Here is a 22,001-nt window from a genome sequence, read left to right as displayed (position 1 = left end):
CTCTGCCTATCTCTGCCTATCTCTCTCTCACTCTCACTCTGTCTCTCTCGCTTCTGCCTCTCTCTCTCGCTCTCTCTAGCTGTCTCTCTATTGCTCTCTCTCTCTCTCTCTCTCTCACCCTGCCTTGCTCTCTCTGCCTTGCCCTTGCTCACTTGCTCTCTCTCACTCTCTCTCTCTCTGGTATGTCTGTGCTGATTGTCTCTCTTTTTTTTTCTAGATTGTACAAGGAATGGGCTCTACTACCCAACAGGAGCCACATACCGAGAGAACTGCAACCTGTGGTAAGGACTCACACTCATGCTCGTTTAGTGACTGTGCTGTGCCCGGGAGTTTCAATTTGTGTCTAGATTGTGCAATAAAAATATGGAATTTAGAATCGTAGAGTGGTTACAGCACAGAAGGAGGCCATTTGGCTATTTGTTTCTGTGCTGGCATTCTGCAGGAGCAACTCAGCGAGTCCCACTCCCCTGTCCATTTTTTAAAAATTTGTTCATGGGATGTGGGCTTCGCTGGCTGGGCCTGCATTTATTGCCCATCCCTTGAGAAGGTGGTGGTGAGCTGCCTTGAACCGCTGCTGTCCATATGGTGTAGGTACACCCACAGTGCTGTTAGGGAAGGAGTTCCAGGATTTTGACCCAGCGACAGTGAAGGAACGGTGATATATTTCCAAGTCAGGATGGTGAGTGACTTGGAGGGGAACTTCCACATTGTGGTGTTCCCATCTATCTGCTGCCCTTGTCCTTATAGATGGTAGCAGTTGTGGGTTTGGAAGGTGCTGTTTAAGGAATCTTAGTGAATTCCTGCAGTGCATCTTCTGGATGGTACATACTGCTGCTACTGTGCGTCGGTGGTGGAGGGAGTGAATGTTTGTGGATGAGGTGCTAATCAAGCGGGGCTGCTTTGTCCTGGATGGTGTCCAGCTTCTTGACTCTTGTGGGAGCTCCATAGCCCAGCAAATTTAATTATTCCTCAGATAATTATCCAATTCCTATTAAAAGCCACAGTTGACCCTGCCTCCACCACTTTCAGGCAGCGCATTCCAGAACTTAACTATTCGCTGCATTAAAAAAATTTTTCCTCATGTTGCTGTTGCTTCTTTTGCCAATTGTTACCACAATCTGTGCCCTCTGGTTCTCGATCCTTCCACCAATGGGGACAGTTTCTCTCCATCAGCCCAGACCACTGAATATCTCCTTTCAGCCTTCTCTTCCCCAAGGAGAACAGTCCCAGCTTCTCCAATCATTCTTTGCAACTGAAGTTCCTCATCCCTGGAACCATCCTCATGAATCTTTTCTGTACTCCCTCCAATGCCATCACATCCTCCCTAAAGTGCGGTGCCCAGAACTGGATGAATATGTCTGAAGTATACAAAGGGGCATCGCAGTCTGATGGGTATGCAAATTAAGAACTTGTGATTTTATAGCGTCTTTCATGACCTCAGGGCATCCCGATTTAATTATTTATGAAGTGTAGTCACTGTTTTACTGTAGGGAACATTGTACACAGCAAGCAACAATCTGAAAATGACCAGATCATATGACGTTGGTTGAGTAATAATATTGACCAGAATATCAGGAACAGCTCCCCTGCACCCCCCTGAACTGCCCCCCCCTCTGAACTGCCCCTCCAGTAATGCCCCCTTAGTACTGCCCTCTCAATACCGCCCCCATGGCACTGACCCTCCAATGGTGCAACACTCCCTCAGTGATGACCCTCTGACAGTGCAGCACCCCTTCAGTACTGCCCGCTTAATAGTCCCCCCTTCAGTACTGCATATTCAGTTCTCCTCCCTCAGTACTGCCCCCTCAGTACTGCCCACTCAATACTGCCCCTGCAGTACTGACCCTCCAATGGTACAACACTCCCTGAGTACTGACCCTCCGACAGTGCAGCACTCCCTCAGTACTGACCCTCCAACAGTGCAGCACTCCTTCAGTACTGACCCTCCGACAGTGCAGCACTCCCTCAGTACTGACCCTCCGACAGTGCAGCACTCCCTCAGTACTGACCCTCCAACAGTGCAGCACTCCTTCAGTACTGACCCTCCGACAGTGCAGCGCTCCTTTAGAGCTGCCCCCTCAGTACTGACCCTCCGACAGTGCAGCGCTCCCTCAGTACTGACCCTCCGACAGTGCAGCGCTCCCTCAGTACTGACCCTCCGACAGTGCAGCACCCCCTCAGTACTGACCCTCCGACAGTGCAGCACTCCCTCAGTACTGACCCTCCGACAGTGCAGCACTCCCTCAGTACTGACTCTCCGATAGTGCAGCACTCCCTCAGTACTGACCCTCCGACAGTGCAGCACTCCCTCAGTACTGACCCTCCGACAGTGCAGCACTCCCTCAGTACTGACCCTCCGACAGTGCAGTGCACCCTCAGTACTGACCCTCCGACAGTGCAGCACTCCCTCAGTACTGACCCTCCGACAGTGCAGCACTCCCTCAGTACTGACCCTCCGACAGTGCAGCACTCCCTCAGTACTGACCTTCCGACAGTGCAGCACTCCCTCAGTACTGACCCTCCGACAGTGCAGCACTGCCTCAGTACTGACCCTCCGACAGTGCAGCACTGCCTCAGTACTGACCCTCCGATAGTGCAGCACTCCCTCAGTACTGACCCTCCGACAGTGCAGCACTCCCTCAGTACTGACCCTCCGACAGTGCAGCGCTCCTTTAGAGCTGCCCCCTCAGTACTGCCCACTCAATACTGCCCCGGCAGTACCGACCCTCCAATGGTGCAATACTCCCTCAGTGCCGGCCCTCCGACAGCACGGCGCTGCCTCAGTACCAGACTGGAGTCTCTGGTCCTACCTGTTGATAAGACAATCTGCTGACAGGGTATGTCAAGCTTGTCTGTTTTGCACCATCCTCACACATCCACTGGGGCTTGTCAACAAATGCTCTGTGATGACCATCATCCAAGTCCCCCCAGATCGATCCCTCTTTCTGCTGCCCTGCAGTTTGTCCCCCTGGAGCGAATCTCTGTCGCTGTTCTGCTCTGATCAACAGGCTGAAATGCTGACATTTTCTTTTCTGCCTGTCAATTTTTAAGAGTTCTTTTGCTTCTGCAACTTAAAGCAGCCCTTCATTTGTCTTATGCTCTGTATGTATCATTTTAAGGACTAGTGTGTCAGCCTGGACTTTGTACTCAAGTCTTCTGGGTAGGAACTGAGGCCACACCTCTTGACTCAGAGGTGAGAATGCTACCCATTGAGACACACCTGAATCTGGAATATGTATCTCAGTGGGAGCAGTAAAACCTGACATTTGCCCTGTTTTTTTCTTGTAGTTTTGACAATGCTGTACTTAGGGAGAGTGGTAGGGAAGGGGCTGAGCTAGTTGCTGATTCGCTGGGCAGAGTGATTAGAGAGTGGGAGGGGAGGCCTTAGGGAGCGTTAGCAGATACTTTGTTCAGAGGGAGAATGTGACTAAAAGGAGATGGGATTGATTGAGAATAGACACAAGGGAGATCCTGGGAAAGTGTGATGGGAGACAGAGGAAGTGAGAGAGAGAGAGAGAGAGAGAGTCAGAGCGAGAGAGATTATCTCTGGAGGTCAACATTGTTTACAATTTCTGAACAGCCTGGAGGTGAGCAATGGAAAAGTCAGAATACTGAGCTTTGTATAAGGGAGGGGATATATATTCAGAGGGGACACAGACAATAGCCATTGTTAGCTTGGTTCTGAATTGCAAACGAGGCATCCCTTCACCCCCCGTTGTTTTTATATTTTCACACTTGTCTCTTAGCAAACGCTTGATGGAAGGATTTGCAGGCTAACAGTCTGACAGGCCACAGTGTGAATTGTGCTGATGGGGGGGCGGTTGCTGCGGGGTTCATCTTATATGGGGGCAGGGGTCTTATGAGCACCCACACCCCAAATGACGAGGAGGTTGGGGTCACCACATCCATCGGGTGTGGGTATGTCTTGGATGTCAACCCAGAATTTTGAACCAGAGCTCCAGTCTCCTTTCATTGGGGCTATCTGGAGTGGGAGTCAATCCCGTTCAGAGACAGGAACATAACTGCTGAGGCAAAGATATGTTCCCAATTTATTCATTAACTTTCCTCCTTTAACTGATAATTTATTTAATTATTTGCCTTCGAGGAGTTTGATATTTGAAAGCCAGAGTCATGTTAGTCATGGCTTCTGCTGTTCTGCAGTTCAAGATGTAAATTGACACACTCCTGACCCCATTAACCTACATGCAGTATCCTATCATTGACTTTTCCCCAGTCAATACATTTAGCTCCTGCCGTGGATCACCACCTCATCATGGTGGAGAGGCTTGTGTGCTCCGACAATCCCTTGAGCAATGTCACTGGGAGCTCCTTGCTCCTGGTTGGGCCACCCATGGTGCCAAGGTCAGGGAAGAACTCCGACTGAGTGCGGTCCAAAAGTCCTCAATGGCAGAACAGGCGAAGGAAGACTGTGCATCTCGCCAGCTGTGAAGGTGGAAGAAGACTGCAGCGACAAGGTGGCCCTGCATTGGTTGGACATATTGCTGAAATGTGATCATCAACCCGTCAAGATTGTGTGGACAATGAAGGTGCCCAAGGTCTCCATGTTAAATAAAGCCATGGGCAGGCTTCTATCAGGGTCCATTTACCAAGTGTTGTGGCAATGGAGGATTGGTGACGGGGACAGGTCTGTGAACCTGGGAGTCCCTAAACAAAATGTGCAAACGCACGACAGGTGCATGAAGGTCATTGGACACCTGTGTTGGAACAGAAGTCTCTTTGAGCAGCAGCATATGCGATTGAGCAGTCCTCTGTAGGATACCATAAGACCATAAGACATAGGAGCAGAAATTAGGCCATTCAGCCCATCGAGTCTGCTCTGCCATTCAATCATGGCTGATAAGTTTCTCAACCCCATTCTCCCACCTTCTCCCCGTAACCTTTGCTCCCCTTACCAATCAAGAACCTATCTATCTTGGTCTTAAGTACACTCAATGACCTGGCCTCCACAGCCTTCTGTGGCAATGAATTCCATAGATTCACCACTCTCTGGCTAAAGAAGTTTCTCCTCATCTCTGTTCTAAAAGGTCTTCCTTTACTCTGAGGCTGTGCCCTCGGGTCCTAGTCTCTCCTACTAATGGAAACATCTTCCCCACGTCCACTCTATTCAGGCCTTTCAGTATTCTGTAAGCTTCAATCAGATCCCCCCTCATCCTTCTAAACTCCATCGAGTATAGACCCAGAGTCCTCAAACGTTTCTCATATGTTAAGCCTTTCATTCCTGGGATCATTCTCGTGAACCTCCTCTGGACCCTCTCCAGGGCCAGCACATCCTTCCTGAGATACGGGGCCCAAAATTGCTCACAATATTCTAAATGTGGTCTGACCAGAGCCTTATAAAGCATCAGCAGCACATCCCTACTTTTATATTCTAGTCCTCTCGAAATAAATGCCAACATTGCATTTGCCTTCCTAACTACCAACTCAACCTGCAAGTTAACCATAAGAGAATCCTGGACTAGGACTTCCAAGTCCCTTTGCACTCCAGATTTCTGAATTCTCTCCCCATTTAGAAAATAGTCTATGCCTCTATTCTTCCTACCAAAGTGCATGACCTCACACTTCCCCACGTTGTATTCCATCTGCCACTTCTTTGCCCATTCTCCTAACCTGTCCAAATCCTTCTGCAGCCTCCCCGCCTCCTCAATACTACCTGTCCCTCCACCTATCTTTGTATCATCTGCAAACTTAGCCAGGATGCCCTCAGTTCCTTCATCCAGATCATTAATGTATAAAGTGAAAAGTTGTGGTCCCAACACTGACCCCTGTGGAACTCCACTAGTCACCGGCCGCCATCCTGAGAAGGACCCTCTTATCCCCACTCTCTGCCTCCTGCCAGACAGCCAATCTTCTATCCATGCTAGTACCTTGCCTTTAACACCATGGGCTCTTATCTTACTGAGCAGCCTCCTGTGCGGCACCTTGTCAAAGGCCTTCTGGAAGTCCAAGTAGATAACATCCGTTGGCTCTCTGTCTTCTGTTCACTCCAAAGGAAGAGGGGGCAAGAAAAGATGCCTTAAAATTGGTTGTCCCATTTTCTCCTGGCTGGGGAATGACAATCTGCAGGATCACCATCTTTGTGGTTAAAGAAACAAAACTTAAAATTTTGCAACTTGGAATGTTAGAACACGCATAGAGAATCTCAAGAGTGACTGTCCGGAAAGAACTGCAATCGTATCACATGAGCTATCGAGACTCCAAACTGACGTCACTGCCCAATATAAAATCAAAACAGAAAATGCTGGAAAATCTCAGCAGGTCTGGCAGCATCTGTGGAGAGAGAAACAGAGTTAACATTTCATGTTCGTATAACTCTTCTTCAGAACCAAAGATTTGACATCACTGCCCTCTGTGAGACCTGCCTTCCTGGGGAGGGGCAGCTGAAGTAACAAGAAGGGGGGTGGGATGGATACAACTTCTAATGGAAGTTGTCCATGGAGTTGGTTTGCCATCTGGAATAGGATCTTGGATGTCCTGCCAGAATTCCCCAATTGTATAAATGAAAAACTCATGACATTTCACCTGCAGATCAGCCATAACCAATATCCCATCGTCATCAGCACTTATGCCCTGACCCTCGATTTGGATGAAGATGTTAAGGAAAAGTTCTATTCTGACCTTGATGAATCCTCACTGCCATCCCAAAAGAAGAAAAGACTGTCCTTCTGAGGGACTTTAATGCCAGGGTTGACCATGACGTTGATGTCTGGAGTGGAACCATTGGGAAAAATGAGCTGGGAAAAGCCAATGCAATTGGCATCCTCCTGCTGACAAAGTGAGCTCAGCACGGCCTCATTCTAACACCCTCTGCCACCAGATTGACAAACACAAAACCACGTGGAGGCATCCTCGATCAAAGCATTGGCACCTTCTGGCTTATGTCATTATTCGAATCAGAGATCTGAATGGTGTCTGTATCACTCGATCCATGTGGGACCTGGTGTCTGCTGGACAGATCATTGATTTGTTTGATTGGTGAGGAACATCTGCCTAACACCAAAACACCACAAGCACCTGAAGTCCAAGAGGAAGAAGATCAATGTCTCAGTCTGAAAGTAGCCCAGCCGAAGAGAGGAATTCCAAGTGCAGCTCATGAACAATGTGGAAAATCATCATACATCCAATTCAATTCCAGAACATTGGGATCAAAAAAAGTCAGCTGTACTAGACTCCAGTGTCCAGACCATTGGGTTTGAGCGTTGTTACTAGGATTGGCTCGACAATGTGACCTCCTAGAACAAAAAACAAGCAGCCTTCATTGTCCGATGGAACAACCCAAGGTCACAAGTCAAAAAGGCAGCATTGCAGCAGCTCAAGGTTAACACCCAAAGACAAATCCGGAAGATAATGGACATGTGGTGGGGAGAGAGACCCTGAGAGATCCAACAAAATGCTGACAATCGTGACATGCAAAGTTCTTTTGAAGTAATTTATTAGACCAAGATCAAATGGACAAAACCCCCTTTGCTCTCACGATGGTGTTTCTGTTCTTAGGATGGCAATGCCCATGTATAAATGCTTGAAAGAACATTTTCAACACCGCTTCAACCATGAATCCACAGTGACAGCACATACTCTCCAGGCTATCCCCCAGTGCCCTGTGGTTGAATCCATGGGTGAACCACCATCAATGGAAAAGCTGGAACAAGCAATCAAATGGATAAAAGAATGACAAAGCCTGCAGCCTCATTGGTATTCCAGCTGGTGGGCTCCATACACTCATCCCACAGATCTGGGAGGAAAAAGAACACCAACCCCTGACTTCAGGAATGCGACACTTGTAACTATCTTCACGAAGGGAGATGAATTACGCTGTGGGAACTGGAGGTATTTCCCTTTCGTCCACAGCAGGAAAATCCCGACACACATTCTCCTGAATCACCTACTTCCTGTGGCTGAGGAAATCCTCCCAGAGACACAGTGAGGCTTTCGACCTTCCAGAGGAACCTCTGACATGGTCTTTGTTGCCAGACAAATCCAAGAGAAATGTCAAGAACACGAGCAGGAACTCTTCATTGCGTTCATCAACCTGAGCAAAGTGTTTGAGTCAGTAAATCACCAGGCCTGTGGATTGTACTCTGGACATCTGGATGTCCAAGAAACGTTATCAATCGGGCAACTTCTTCATGATGATATGACTACATCTGTCCTGAGTGGGACATCCAACACTGACGGCTTCCAAATCCAGGCCGGGCTTAAGCAAGGCTGTGTGAAGGCCCTCAAACTATTTGACGGTGACTATTCACCTCATTAAAGATCAACTTCCCTCCGGGGTCAGTATTAAATACCATCTAGGCGGAATATTCTTTAATCTCAGTCGCCTCCGTGCCAAAACTAAACTGGCCACCGCAGACACACATGATCTATAGTTTGCAGATGACTGCAGTGTCATTGCTCACCCTGCACCAGGTTGTCAAGCCACTCTCGATCTCCTCAATTCTGCATACAAGAAACTCAGCCTGTTCTTAAATGTTGCCAAAACAAACTCAAATCAACCCACACCTGGTCAACCAAATATTCCACCTCCCATATATGTCAGAGGAGAGATTCTGGAACATATTGAGTACTTCCCATACCTTGGCAGCTACTGCTCTCAAAAAGCCACCATTGACGAGGAGATCCAAGTCCGGATCAGCTCAGCTTTCCACAAACTACAGCAGAGAATGTCCTTCAAGTCAGCTTCAGGCAAAACTCCCTGCAAAATCAGCTACGATGACATTGTGTCCAAATGGCGGAAAACTGTCTCCCCTTCCAGGTTCTGTTTTTCCCACTGTCAAATTAGAAAGGGCACCTGGGTGCCCTCGGGCTGGCATGGACAAGATGAGCCGAATGGCCTCCTTCTGTGCTGTAATTTTTCTATGGTTCTACATGGCCAATGTCCCAGGCAGGACAAAGAAGACACTTCAAAGACACTCTGAAACTCTCCTTGAAACATGCAGATTTCACATGAATGGCTGGAAGGAGCTTGCAATCAATCGTTCAAAATGTCAACAACTTGTCCATCAAGCCACATCATGCTTTAAACTACAATGTCTTAATGATGATGCAGAGCAGCAGCAGAGAAAGAAAGAAAAGGAAGTGAACCATGCAGTCCAGATCCCACTACCTCGTAGGTTAAACGTGGGCAAGGAAACCTCTTGCTGATTACCATATAACATCCTTCCTCAGCTGCTGAATCAGTGTTCCTCCATGTTGAACACCACTTGGAGGAAGCACTGAGGGTGGCAAGGGCTCAGAATGTGCTCTGGGTGGGGGATTTCAATGTCTATCACCAAGAGTGGCTTGGTAGCACCACTACAGACTGAGCTGGCCGAGTCCTAAATGACATAGCTGCTAGACTGGGTCTGCGGCAGGTGGTGAGGGAACCAACAAGAGGGAAAAACATACTTGACCTCATTCTCACCAACCTGCCTGCCACAGATGCATCTGTCCGTGACTGTATTGGTAGGAGTGACCACCGCACAGTCCTTGTGGAGATGAAGTCCTGTCTTCACATTGAGGATGCCCTCCATGTTGTGTGGCACTACCACCATGCTAATAGGATAGATTTCAAACAGATCTATCAACTCAAGACTGGGCATCAAGATGTGGACCATCAGCAGCAGAAGAATTGCGCTCAAGCACAATCTGTGACCTCATGGCCCGACACTCTACCATTACCATCAAGCCTGGGGATCAACCCTGGTTCCATGAAGAGTGTAGGAGGGCGTGCCAGGAGCAGCACCAGGCACACTTAAAAATGAGGTGTCAACCTGGTGAAGCTATAACACAGGACTACTTGCATACCAAACAGTATATGCAGCAAGTGATAGACAGAACTGAGCGATTCCAGAACCAACGGATCAGATCTAGGCTCTGCAGTTCTGCCACATCCAGTTGTGAATGGTGATGGACAATTAAACAACTCACTGGACGAGGAGCCTCCACAAATATCTCCATCCTCAATGATGGAGGAGCCCAGCACAACAGTGCAAAAGACAAGGTGAAGCATTTGCAACAATCTTCAGCCAGAAATGCCGAGTGGATGATTCATCTTGGCCTCACAGATGCCAGTCTTCAGCCAATTTGATTCACTCCACATGATATCAGGAAACGGCTGAAGGCACTGGATACTGCAAAGGCTATGGGCCCTGACAATATTCCGGTAATAGTAATGAAGATTTGTACTCCAGAACTTGCTGTGCCCTTGGCCAGAATCTGAACTGGACTAGCCATAAAAATACTGTGGCTACAAGAGCAGGTCAGAGGCTAGGAATCCTGCGGCGAATAACTCACCTCCTGACTCCCCAAAGCTTGTCCACCTATAAGGCACAAGTCGGGAGTGTGAAGGAATACTCCCCACTTGCCTGGATGAGTGCAGCTCCAACAACACTGAAGAAGCTGGACACCAATCAGGACAAAGCAGCCCACTTGATTGGCACCACATCCACAATCATTCACTCCCTCCACCGCCAATGCACAGTAGCAGCAGTGTGTACCATCTACATGATGCACTGCAGACATTCACCAAGGCTCCTTAGACAGCACCTTCCAAACCCATGACCAATACCATCTAGAAGGACAAGGGCAACGGACACATGGGAACACCACCACATGGAAGTTCCCCTCCAAGTCACTCACCATCCTGACTTGGAAATATATCGCTGTTCCTTCACTGTTACTGGGTCAAAATCCTGGAACTCCCTCCCTAACAGCACTGTGGGTGTACCTACACCACATGGACTGCAGCGGTTCAAGAAGGCAGCTCGCCACCACCTTCTCAAGGGCAATTAGGGATGGGCAATAAATGCTAGCCTAGTCAGCGAAGCCCACATCCCATGAATAAATTAGAAAACGTCATTCCCATTTTGTCCCACTATGTGTTGAGGATGGCCCTGTTCAATCACACGAAGACCCCTGGCAGAAACCTCTGACCCTGAGTAGACGCCATTATTCGAGTTGCGGGACAGACACAGATGACGTTTGGCTGCACCAGTTTTGTCTGGTACATTAGACACAAGCTAATGGCAGCCACCCTAGCAACCAAGAGCAGCTCAGATATACACACAGTGCGCTATACACTGCCATTGTTGTTTATAAACTGTTCTTTTTGTGATATCAGATTATTGCAACTGTTGGCATTTGATAGAGCTTTTTTTTACCTTTTTTTTATTCTTTCACCTTTATCCTTGCCCATGTTTGGCATGATGCCATGAGACTTCATGGCATCCTGATTCGATGTTGAGGACTCCTAGGGCAACTCCCTCCTGCATACCACTGTACCACCACCTCTGCTGGGTCTGTCCTGCCAGTGGGACAGGGAATACCCAGGGATGGTGATGGTGGCATCTGGGGCATTATCTGTAAGGTATGATTATGACTCTGTCAGGCTGTTGCTTGACTGTGAGACAGCTCTCCTGCTTTTGGCACAAGCCCCTAGATGTTCGTAAGGAGGACATTGCAGGGTTGACAGGGCTGAGTTTGCCTTGTGATTCTGGTGCCATTTGAACCTGTGTTCCCAGAGTATTAGCCAGACCCTCTAGATTACTAGACCGGTGATATTACCACTATGCCACCATCTCCCCTACAGAGCATGACAGAGCTTTTCGAAGTGAATCCCAGTGACAATCTCTAGGAATTTTTGGCCAGCATTGGATCATTGGGCAGAATTTTACTGCCCCATTTCGGCGGGGACGGGGCTGTAAAATGCGGCGAGACATCCTAAATCCCATTGACTTCAGCGGGATCGTAAAATCCCGCTGCCGTAAAATTCTGCCCAAAGAGTTTATTTCTCCTGTCTGGGTCAGAAACTGAGGCTTGCAGCCTGCTCCTTGTGCAAATACCAAAGAGTTGGCACCTATTGCTTCCAATTCGCCCACACAGATAATGCTCTGCGTGCCTCAGAATGATCTCTGTTCAAAGCTGCACTTTAAATATCCTCAGCTGCAGTCGAAGGGCAAGTGTGTGCTTTTCCAAAAGCAACAATAAATATTTGGTGCTGGTGCAGAGAAACAGTCACCATAACATGTTCCGAACAGCAAGGCGGAAGGAGTTTCACCAGGGCAGGTGCCTTAACACATCATTGTGGGTGGAGTTAATTTTGGCTTGGTATGGATAACAGGGTCTCATTAGAGAGATTATTGTTCAATAGAATACTCACATTGTGAAAATTAAAAGTGGAAGTGTGTATTATGAGGAGCGCTGGAAGCCATTTGAATTTTAGGAGCTGTCAGAGATGCCAAGGACTGGGCACTAGTGCCCCCATTGAGGGCACTGCTTCTTCTGTTCTCAAAAGTTGGCTGCTCTATTGTACTGGTGATGCAACTTATCCATTGTGAATGACACATGTACAGGAGCTGGCAATGAGACACACATGGGCGTACAGTACCTGACTATGAAACCATAGATGTTTACAGCACTGAAGCAGGCCATTCAGCTCATTGTGTCTGTGTTGGCTGTTTAACCATAATGATACACTCAGTCGTGTAAGAAGGCTATTTGACTGTGGAGGCACAATGCCTGCTAAATCCATCCTATCTCAAGATGGACCCAGGGTTTGGTAATTAGCAGCAGTAGATACCTGGCCTCACATTTCACCACCTGCCCATCCCCTCTACCAGGAGCATCAATGCCAACTTCAGGCCCTGATCTTGCCCTTGTTGACACTGGGACCAATCCTAGATGGGACAGCGTCTTGACCCAGTCAACATGAGGGAACTTGAATAAGATCTGTGTGTATAAAGCTGGCCCCAGGCTGCTTTTTCAGGAAGTTGGAGGTTTTGTTTCTTTCACTCCATGGGCAGGATTTTCCACACCCGCCTGACGCCGGGATCTTCCGGTCCCGTCGCAAGTCGATGGGCTTCTGGCTGGGGCACCACCTAGCCTGGGACGGGGCCGGAAAATCCCGCCAATGTTGCAAAACTGATTGTTTAATTTGCAATAATAATGGTTTTCATTTTCTTCACTGTCTTATCAATTAGTCTCAGTTCAAGGTCAGTAACCAGCACATTGTTCCTCGCCTGTGAAAGCTCCAGTTAACTGTTGCGAGCTGAGGAAAGGCAGTTTCGCTCATGCTGTGTCATTTTGAGCTCAGGTTTCTGTGGCTGTCTAAAGGGAATTGAGTAATTAGATGGGGGTGAAGATTTGCAGGGCTGAGGGAAAAGGTGGGCGAGTGGGACTCGATGAGTTACACTTGCAGAGAGCTGGCACGGACTCAATTGGCTGAATGGCCTCCTGTACTGTAACTGTTGTATGATTCTATGAGCTGTACCAATAAAATTAGAATGATACAGCACAGAAGGAGGCCATTCAGCCCGTCATGCCTGTGCCAGCTCTTTGAAAGATCTATCCAATTAGCCACCCTCAGCCAACCTTTCCCCATAGTCCTGAAGGTTTCTCCTTTTCAAGTATTTACCCAGTTCCTTTTTGTAAGTTCCTACTGAATCTGTTTCCACTGTCCTCCCTGGCAGTGAATTCCAGATCACAACAACTCACTGTATAAAACGAAAATCTCCATGTCACATCTGATTCACTTGCCAATCACCTGAAATTTGTCTCTGGTGACTGATCCTTTTGCTGCTGGAACTGGTTTCTTGTTATTTATGGTCCATCAAAACCTTTCATGATTTTGGAAACTTCTATTTAATCTCCTCCTAACCTTCTCTGCTCCAAAGAGAACAACCCCAGCTTCTCCAGTCACTCCACATAACTGAAGTCCCTCATCCCTGAGGAACCATTCTAGAGAATCGCTTTGGTATTTTTCCAGTTGATCATTTTACTGGTGTGTCCCTGTTGGAACAAAATAAGCAGCAGAAGCTGTAATTCCCAGGATTAACCTTAAAAAAAAATCTTTGTAAGAAAACACCCACTCAACTCAGAGGAACATTGTGGGAGTTCAGCTGCATCATGAAATATTTCCAAAAATTGTTCAATGCAGCCCTCTCTAGAGAGATACTAGTTGTTGGCCCATGATGTTGCATTGCATCCTTTGGATCATTGTGTTTCCAGATTCCACATCTTGTCCATGTGCTGCAGTGTCCTTGACACTGGAATCCCCTGAAGTTTGACAGAGGAAATTTAAATCCTCCTTTCTGTAATCCTGCTATAAAGGGAAAAGGTGGGGCAAACAAACCCAGAGCACCCTGGATGACAAAAGAGATAGAGATTAAGATGAAGAAGAAAAAGGGTGCATATGACAGATGTCAGATGGGTAATACAACCAAGAACCAGGCTAAATGTAGAAAGTTCAGAGGGGAAGTGAAAAAGCAAATAAGAGAAGAGGGAGTATGAAAATAGACTGACAGCGATTGTTAAGGGGAATCCAAAAGTCTTCTATCGACTTACAAATAGTAAATGGATTGTAAAAGGGGGAGTGTGTCTGATTAGGGACCAAAAAGGAGATTTATGCACAGAGGCAGAGGTCATGGGCTGCTCTGCTTCTGTTTCTACCAAGGAAGAAGATGCTGCAGAGGTCATGGTGAAAGAAGACGTAATTCAGATGCTAAATTGATAAGGGGGAGGTATTGGAGAAGTTATTTGCACTTAAAGTAGTTAATGCACCAGGACGGGATGGGATGCATCCAAGGATACTGAGCGAAGTGAAAATGGTAATTACGGAGGCGCTGGCCATAATTTTCCAGTCTCCCTTAGACTCGGGTGGTGCCGGAGGACTGGAGAATTGTTACATCCTTGTTCAAAAAAGGGTGTAAAGATAAGGCCAGCAACTTCAGATCAGTCTCGGTGGTGGGGAAGGTTCGAGAAATGATAATTTGGGACAAAATTAATGGTAACTTGGGCAAATGCAAGTTAATTAAGGAAAACCAGCATGGATTTGTTGAGGGCAAATCATGTTTAACTAACTTGCTGGAGTTTTTTGATGAGGTAACAGAGAGGGTTGATGAGGGTAATACTGTTGATTTCCAATAGGCATTTGATACAATGCCACATAACAAACTTGTGAGAAAAGCTAGAGATCGTGGAACAAAAGAGGCAGTAACAGCATGGATATGGAATTGGCTGAGTGACAGGAAACAGTGAGTAGTGGTTAATGGATGTTTTTCGGACTGGAGGCAGGTTTGTAATGGATTTCCCAGGGGTCAGTGTTGGGACCCTTACTTTTCCTGATATATACTAATAGACACGTAGACACATGGAAACCAGGAGCAGGAGTAGGCTATTTGGCCCATCGAGCCTGCTCCGCAATTCAGTATGATCGTGGCTGATCCTCTATATCAGCGCCATATTCCCGCTTTCTCTCCATACCCCTTGATGCCCCAATATCCAAAAAATTATCAATTTCTTTCTTGAATATACTCAGTGACCCGGCCTTCACAGACTTCTGTGGTAGAGAATTCCACAGGTTGACCACCCTCTGAGTGAAGAAATTTTTCCTCATCTCAGTCCTAAATGGCCTGCCCCGTATCCTGAGACTGTGGCCTCTGGTTCTAGACTCCCCAGCCAGGGGAGACATCCTCCCTGCATCTAGTCTGTCTAGCCCTGTTAGAATTTTATACGTTTCAATCTAATCCCCTCTCATTCTTCTAAACTCTAGTGAATACAGGCCCAGTCGAACCAATTTCTCCTCATATGACAGTCCTGCCGTCTCCGGTATCAGCCTAGTGAACTTTTGCTGCACTCCCTCTATGGCGAGTATATCCTTTCTTAGGTAGGGAGACCAAAACTGCACATAATATTCCAGGTGTGGTCTCACCAAGGCCTTGTATAACTGCAGTAAGACATCCCTACTTCTGAACTCAAACCCTCTTGCAATGAAGGCCAACATTCCATTTGTCTTCCTAATTGTTGCTGCACCTGTTCTGTTGAAGAGTCATACAGACGCGAAACGTTGACTGTATTCCTCTCCGCAAATGCTGTCAGACCTGATGAGTTTTTCCAGGTATTTTTGTTTTTGTTGCCTATTTACTTTCATTGACTGGTGTACAAGACACCCAGATCCCTTTATACATCCACATTTCCCAATACATCACCATTTAAATAATACTCTGCCTTTCTGTTCTTCACACTGAAGCGTATAACTTTACATTTATCCACATTATACTGCATCTGCCATGTGTTTTCCCACACACACAACTTGTCTAAATCGCCCTGAAGCCTCCTTGCATCCTCCTCATAACTCACAACCCCGCCCAGTTTTGTGTCGTCAGCAAACTTGGAAATATTGCATTTGGTTTCCTCATCCAAGTCATTTATATATATTATGAATAGCTGGGGCCCAAGCACTGATCCCTACAGTGCACCACTAGTCACCGCCTGCCATCTGGAAAAAGACCCATTTATTCCCACTCTCTGTTTCTGGTCTGTCAGCCAATTCTCAATCCATGACCAATTCCCAATAATGAACTAACATAATGATATTAGTGTACAGGGCACAATTTCAAAATTTGCGGACAATACAAAACTTGGAAGTATTGTGAACTGTGAGGATGATCATGTAGAACTTCAAAAAAACATAGACAAGTTGGTGGATTGGGCAGACAAGTGGCAGATGGAATTTAATGCAGTGAAGTATGAAGTGATTCATTTTGGTAGGGAGAACATGGAGAGACAATATAAAATGAAGGGTACAACTCTAAAGGATGTGCAGGAGCAGAGGGACCCGGGTATAAATGTGCATAAATCATTGAAGGTGGCAGGACAGGTTGAAAGACCAGTTAACAAAGCATAGTATGCTAGGTTTTATTAACTGATACACAGAATACAAAAGCAAGGAAGTTATGATGAACCTGTATAAGACATTGGTTCGGCCTCAACTGGAGTATTGTGTCTAGTTCTGGGTGCCACACGTTAGGAAGGATGTGAAAGCTTTAGAGAGAGTGCAGAAAAGATTCACGAGAATGGTTCCAGGGATGAAGAACTTCAGTTGTGTAGATAGATTGGAAAAGTTGGAACTGTTTTCCTTCGAGAAGTTTGAGAGAAGATTTGATAGAGTTATTCAAAATCATGATTGTTATGGACAGGGTAGATAGGGAGAAACTGTTCCCATTAGTGGAAGGATCGAGAACCAGAGGGTACAGATTTAAGGTAGTTGGCAAAAGAAGCAATGGTGACATGAGGAAAAACTTTCACACAGCGAGTGGTTAGGATCTGGAATGTACTCCGAGAGTGTACTGGAGGCAGATTCAATTGTGGCTTTCAGAAGAGAACTGGATCATTATCTGAAAAGGAAGAATATGCAGAGTTACAGGCAGAAGCCCAGGGAGTGGCACTCAGTGAATTGTTCCTTTGGAGGGCCAGCACAGACATGACAGGCTGAATGGCCTCCTGAAGTGTAATCATTCCGAAATTCTGTAATTCTCAGGGGTAAGTTGAGAACTCTGTGGAAGTTGTAACTATTTCTGCTGATTGTTTACACATATGTTGCTGACTGATATTTTTAACCTGTACAATCCAGCTTGCCTGACCTCCAAGAGGCAACAGGAATCTGTGGGAAACCCTCTTACAAGAATAGAATAAAGCATCAAGCTCCCATTCCCACAAACTCCAGTATCTATAGCAACATTTCCTTCAATTCCCTGTTTCTTTAACTTTTGCCATGGCTTCTTTCTCTAGTGGTTTTATTTCAAAATCTGTTCTTGAGATGCTAGCAAGGCTGGCATTCATTGACCCTCATTTCTCCTCCTGTGGGAATCTAGAACTAGGGGGTATGGTTTCAGAATAAAAGATTGTCAATTTCAGATGGAGTTGAAGGAATTTCTTCCCTAAGAGGGTCATTAGTCTTTGGAATCTTTAGCCCAGAGAGCAGTGCGGTTGGGTCACTGAACATATTCTGGTTGAGTTAGACAGGTTTTTGAATGATAGGGGAGTCAAGGGTTAAGGAGAACAGCAGGAAAGTGGAGCTGAGGCGAAGATCTGATCGTACTGAATGGCGGAGCAGACTCGGGGGGCCAAATGGCCTACTCCTGATCATGTTTCTTATGTTCTTATCCTTGATTGCCCTGAGAAAATGGAGATGGGCTTTTCCTGTGAAACACTACAGTCTATGTGGCGAAGGTGCTCCCATAGTGCTGTAAGGTCAGGAGTTCCAGGATAGGAGCAGACTTTAGGTGCACCATGTAATCGCAAATACGTGGCAGATGAAATTTAACACAGAGAAGTGTGAAGTGGTATATTTTTGTAGGAAAAATTATGAGACAATATAAACAAAAAAGTACAATTTGCAAGGGTGTAGGAACAAAAAGACATGGAGGTTCATGTACACAGATCTTCAGAGGTGACAGGCCGAATTGAGAAGCCTGTTTAAAAAAACACACATATAGGGATCCTTCACTTTATGAATTGGGAACTAGAATGCAAAAAACAAGGCAGTTATGTTGAAGCTTTATAAAATTGGTTCAATCTCAGCTGACATGTTGTGACACCACTTCAGGAAGGATGGAGAGCCCTTGGAGAGTGTAGAGAAGATTTACTAGAATGGTATCAGGGGTGAGTGACTTCAGTTATGTCCAGGGAGATATGATAAAAGAGTTTTGATCCAGTAAATAAGGAGAAATGGTTTCAAATGGCAGAAGGGTCATAACCAGAGGAAACAGATGTAAGGTGATTCGCAGAAGAACCACAGTCAACATTAGGAAATGTTTTTAAGTTGTAATCTGGAATGCACTGCCTGAAAGGGTGGTGGAAGGAGATTCAATTAGGTATTTCAAAAGGGAATTGGATAAATATTTGAAGGGAAAAATGTACATGGTTATAGGGAAGAAGCAGACAAAAGGGGCTAATTGGCACGCTCTATCAAGGAACCAGTGCAGGTCTGATGGGCTGAATGTTGTTTAGGTCTTGCTGCATGCAGGAACCAACTACTTCAGCACCTGAGGAATCACGAATGGTGCTGAACATCATGTAATCATCAGCGAACATCCCCACTTCTGACCTAATGATGGAAGAAAGGTCACTGATGAAACAGCTGAAGATGGTTGGGCCAAGGACACTACCCTGAGGAATTCCTGCAGTGATGTCCTGGAACTGAGATGACTGAACTCCCAACAATCACAACCATCTTCCTTTGTGCTAGGTATCACTCCAACTAGTGGAGAGTTTTCCCCCTGATTCCCATTGACTCCAGTTTTGCTCGGGCTCCTTAATACCACATTCAGTCAACTGTTGCCTTGATGTCAAGGGCAGTCACTCTTACCTCACCTCGCGAGTTCAGCTCTTTTGTCTATGTTTGGACCAAGGCTGTAATGAGGTCAGGAGCTGTACGATCCTGGTGGAACCAAACTGAGAGTCAGTGAGCAGGTTATTACTGAGAAAGTGCCGCTTGAGAACATTGTCAACAACTAGCTTCACTGATGATGGCGAGTAGGCTGATAGGGCGGTAATTGACCAGGTTGGATTTCACAGAATCACAGGATCACAGTGCAGAAGAGGCCCTTCGGCCCATCGAGTCTGCACCGACACGTGAGAAACACCTGACCTACCTACCTAATCCCATTTACCAGCACTTGGCCCATAGCCTTGAATGTTATGACGTGCCAAGTGCTCATCCAGGTACTTTTTAATGGATGTGAGGCAGCCCGCCTCTACAACCCTCCCAGGCAGTGCATTCCAGACCGTCACCACCCCCTGGATAAAAAAGTTTTTCCTTACATCCCCCCTAAACCTCCTGCCCCTCACCTTGAACTTATGCCCCCTTGTGACTGACCCTTCAACTAAGGCAACAGTTGCTCCCTATCCACCCTGATCATGCCCCTCATAATCTTGTACACCTCGATCAGGTCGCCCCTCAGTCTTCTCTGCTCCAACGAAAACAACCCAAGTCTATCCAAAACAAAACAAAAACAGAATTACCTGGAAAAACTCAGCAAGTCTGGCAGCATCGGCGGAGAAGAAATCAGTCAACGTTTCGAGCCCTCATGGCCCTTCGGCAGAACTGCTGGCAGTCAATCAAACACAAAGATAAAAACAAAAAGCTAAAAGCTACTGCGGATGCTGGAAATCCAAAACAAAACAAAAAGTCTATCCAACCTCTCTTTATAACTTAAATGTTTCATCCCAGGCAACATCCTGGTGAATCTCCTCTCCACCCCCTCCAGTGCAATCACATCCTTCCTATATTGTGGCGACCAGAACTGCACACAGTACTCCAGCTGTGGCCTCACCAAGGTTCTATACAACTCCAACATGACCTCCCTACTTTTGTAATCTATGCCTCGATTGATAAAGGCAAGTGTCCCATATGCCTTTTTCGCCAACCCACTAACATACCCCTCCGCCTTCAGAGATCTATGGACACACACGCCAAGGTCCCTTTGTTCCTCAGAACTTCCTAGTCAACTTCCTAGGATTTGTCCTGCTTTTTGTGTATGGGACATCCCTGAGCAATTTTCCATATAGCCGGTAGATGCCAGTGTAGTAACTGTACTGGAACAGCGGCAAGTTCTGGAGCACAAGTCTTCAGTACTATTGCCGGAATATTGTCAAGGCCCACATCCTTCACAGTATCCAGTGCCTTCAGCCGTTTCTTGATATCACGTGGAGTGAATCAAATTGGCTGAAGACTGGCATCTGTGATGCTGGAGACCTCCGGAGGATGCAGTGATGGATTATCCATTCGGCACTTCTGCCTGAAGATTGTTTCAGCCTTGCCTTTTGCACTGATGCACTGGGCTCCCTCCCCCATCACTGAGGATGGGGATATTAATGGAGCCGCCTCCTCCTCCTCCAGCGAGTTGTTTAATTGTCCACCACCATTCATGACTGGATGTGGCAGGACTGTAGAGTTTAGATCTGATTCATTGGTTGTGGAATCGCTTAACTCTGTCTATCACTTGCTGCTTCCACTGCTTGGCATGCAAGTAGTCCTGTGTTGTAGCTTCACCAGGTTGACACCTCATTTTTAGGTGTACCTGGTGCTGCTCCTGGCATGCCCTCCTGCACTCTTCATTGAACCAGGGTTGATTCCCTGATAATGGTAGATTGGGAGATATGCCGGGCCATGAGGTTACAGATTGTGTTTGAGTACAATTCTGCTGCTGCTGATGGCCCACAGCGCCTCATGGATGCCCAGCCTTGAGTTGCTAGATCTGTTCTCGAGCTAACCCATTTAGCACAGTGTTTGTGCCACACAACACGATGGAGGGCTTTATCTCCACAAAGACTTTGCCATGATCACTCCAATACTGCCATGGGCAAGTGCACCTGTGACAGGTACCTTGGTGAGAATGAGGTCAATAATATCACCACCTTCAACACCTCTTTGTCCTTTTGTCTATGCCATCTTTTGGCTATCTCCACCTATCACTGGCCCTCTATCCAACTCTACTTGTCCCACCCCCACCACCTTAAACCAGCTTATATTTCACCACTTTTCTATATTTACTTAGTTCTGTTGAAGAGTCATATGGACTCGAAACGTTAACTGTGTTCCTCTCCGCAGATGCTGCCAGACCTGTTGAGTTTTTCCAGGTATTTTTATTTTTGTTTTAGGTTTTTCTTATGTTGGTTTCCTCACCATCTGCTGCAGGCCCAGTCTGGCAAATACGTCCTTCAGGACTTGGCCAGCTCAGTCAGCAGTGGTGCTACCAACCCACTCTCGGTGATGTTGTACCATGTCATTGCTGAATAAGTCACATCCTGGGCTGTACACGGAGGCTGGTATACCACAGTAAATTACAACATCTAGCTCTTATATAATATTCCACATCTTAAATGAGAATAATGGCAGAATGTAGAACAAGGTGGAATGGTGGAGACTGAGTGGGATAAGTTTAAGGGGAAGGGACAGAGACTTTCTGGAGGAGGCAAGAGTTTTTAATGAAGTTTTTAATCAGGAAGCAAGGCAGCTGGAAGAAGTGGGTAATCCAGGGTACAGCTGGGTTGATTTTAACCTTTCAAATTCAGCATAATGGAGTGATAATGGCCCCAAAATGGGATGAGTAGACTTACTCCGTCCTCCACCCTTTTCATGACTGAGGAGCCTTCCTGTTTCAGGCAGTAGTCCTCTTTCCTGTACAATTCAAGGTTCTGAGATCTCATTAAGACACTGACTG

General features: G+C 46.6%; 1 protein-coding gene across 1 annotated transcript in view; it reads left to right on the top strand.

Moving 5' to 3' along the window:
- Nucleotides 1–22,001, top strand: part of tinagl1 (tubulointerstitial nephritis antigen-like 1) — a 130,906-nt gene that overhangs the window by 21,143 nt on the left and 87,762 nt on the right. Inside the window, exon 3 of the mRNA XM_078566889.1 lies at nucleotides 218–281. Coding sequence (XP_078423015.1) covers nucleotides 218–281 — 64 coding nt within the window. The remainder of the gene's footprint in view (nucleotides 1–217; nucleotides 282–22,001) is intronic.

The sequence above is a fragment of the Cetorhinus maximus genome, chromosome 21 (assembly GCF_964194155.1).
Source record: "Cetorhinus maximus chromosome 21, sCetMax3.hap1.1, whole genome shotgun sequence".
Lineage (NCBI taxonomy): Eukaryota > Metazoa > Chordata > Chondrichthyes > Lamniformes > Cetorhinidae > Cetorhinus > Cetorhinus maximus.
Note: the sequence above shows the minus strand (reverse complement) of the source record. Positions and strands in the feature narration are given on the sequence as shown.